We start from the raw sequence: 1,859 nt of genomic DNA on the forward strand, positions 1-1,859 counted from the left end.
GCCCAACCTCCACTCGCTTCTATGAGTGTCCACCGGCCCCCCTCTCCCTCCTCCTTCCCGACCCCCACGGGTGACAGAAGGGCCTCCCACTTATTCTCGGACAACATGGGTTAACCAGCGCTTCCCCGTGGACAGGACTCGGGGTGTGCGGCCAGGCGGGCGGGCAGGCCGGGCCGCTTTCCCCTCCTTCAGTCTCAGAGGCGGCTCTGCTGCCTGTGCCGAGCCGGGCTGGACAGAGGCCGAGCCGTGCCGGGGGAAAGCTTTTGGGGCAAAGCCGGGCGGCTGGGAGGAGAGAGGCGCCGAGCCGTGCCGAGGTGTGATAAGCCGAACTGAGCCGCGCCGAGCGGAGCCGATGCGCGCGGTGCCGATCCGAGCCGTGCCGATCCGTGCGGGCCCGAGGCGCGGCGGCGGGGGGCGCTGACGCACGGCGGGGCGGGCGCGGCGCTATAAAGGGGCGCGGCGGCGGCGGGGCGGCAGCACCATGGAGAGCTGCCGGGCGCTGGCGCTCTGCGCCGTGGCGGCCGCGCTGCTGCTGGGCGCCCGCGGGCAGGGGCCGACCCCGCCGCGCCGCGCCCGGGACCTGGGTCTGCCCGGCGGCGGCGGCGCCTCCCGGGAGAAGGAGCTGGTGGGGCAGGGGGCCGGGGCCGGGGTCGGGGGCGCTGCCCGGGCGGGCGCGGCCTGACGCGGGATGTTGGGGTCTCTCGGCAGATTGAGGCGCTGCAGGAGGTGCTGGAGAAGCTGAAGAGCAAGCGGGTCCCGCACTACGAGAAGAAGTTCGGGCAGGTGCCCATGGTGAGTGCCTCGGCGGGGCGGGACGCGACGGGACGGGACGGGGTGGCCGCCGCCGGGGCCCCCCTCACCGCCTGCCGCTGCCCGCAGTGCGACGCCGGGGAGCAGTGCGCCGTGAGGAAGGGGGCCCGCATCGGGAAGCTCTGCGACTGCCCCCGGGGGACTTCGTGCAATTCCTTCCTCCTCAAGTGCCTGTAAGCGGGGCCGCCCGGGGACACGCCGCCGGGAGCGCAGGCGCCGATGTCTCCCCGCCCCGACGTGCCGGCTCGGGGCTGCGGCGGCGACTTCTCGCGCCTCGTCCGCCCGAGAAACGCAGCGAGAAGACCCCGCATCGCCCGTGTAACGCCGTCCGTGACATCCGACATCCGTGGAGCTGTTTTGTTTCTCTCCCCTCCGCCCCTTCCCCTCCCTCCCCTCCTCCTCTGTTTGATTTTGTCCGTCCAGGAAAAACCCAGCCCGTGCCTTGCCAAGTAGAGGTGCCGATTCCGGGACTTGCAGTGTTGTACCGATGCGGAACCGAGCCGTGCCGAGCCGTGCCCGGGAGCGGGGCTGGCCCCGTGCCATGCCCCGGGGTGCCCGGCTCCTTCCCGAGGCGGCAACCATCCGCCCGCCGCCGGCCGGAGGTGCCGGCGCAAGGGGATCCCCCGGGTGGTTGCGGGGGGGGTGGGGGTGGGGGGGGTGGGGCAGATGTGTTCAAAGCACCCTGACCCCCTTTTTCTTGCCCCGCAGCTGAGAGGGCCCAACTCGGGACAGCCCAGAGGGAGCAGTGGGCAGCCGGCGGCGGGTTTCAGCCGCACCACTGGCTTCAGTCCAACCGTACTCACTCTGCGCTGGAGAAGGCCCGCATGAGATACCAGGGGGCGTTCAGGGGTCCGGCACTAGCCTGGCTGGGGGTGGGCTGGGGGGAAATCGGTTGCTTTACCAGAGCCACCACGGAGAGAAAGCTGTCTGGATCCGTTGCAAACTACCAGGGGATATCCTAGTCACCTACACCAAATTGCTCACGTTTCTACAATGAACTGATGTACATAAGTATGTCCATCCTCCACAGGTACACTGTGTGTTTCAGC

The 1,859-nt window shown here is 70.5% G+C and overlaps 1 protein-coding gene across 1 annotated transcript; it reads left to right on the forward strand.

The window, feature by feature from the left end:
- Positions 1 to 481: 481 nt before the first annotated feature.
- Positions 482 to 987, forward strand: CARTPT (CART prepropeptide). The gene is made up of 3 exons (XM_065657399.1): positions 482 to 625; positions 709 to 792; positions 880 to 987. The coding sequence occupies exons 1-3, from the start codon at positions 482 to 484 to the stop codon at positions 985 to 987; spliced, it is 336 nt and encodes a 111-aa protein (XP_065513471.1).
- The last annotated feature ends 872 nt before the right edge of the window (positions 988 to 1,859 follow it).

Source organism: Caloenas nicobarica, chromosome Z (genome assembly GCF_036013445.1).
Source record: "Caloenas nicobarica isolate bCalNic1 chromosome Z, bCalNic1.hap1, whole genome shotgun sequence".
Taxonomy (NCBI): domain Eukaryota; kingdom Metazoa; phylum Chordata; class Aves; order Columbiformes; family Columbidae; genus Caloenas; species Caloenas nicobarica.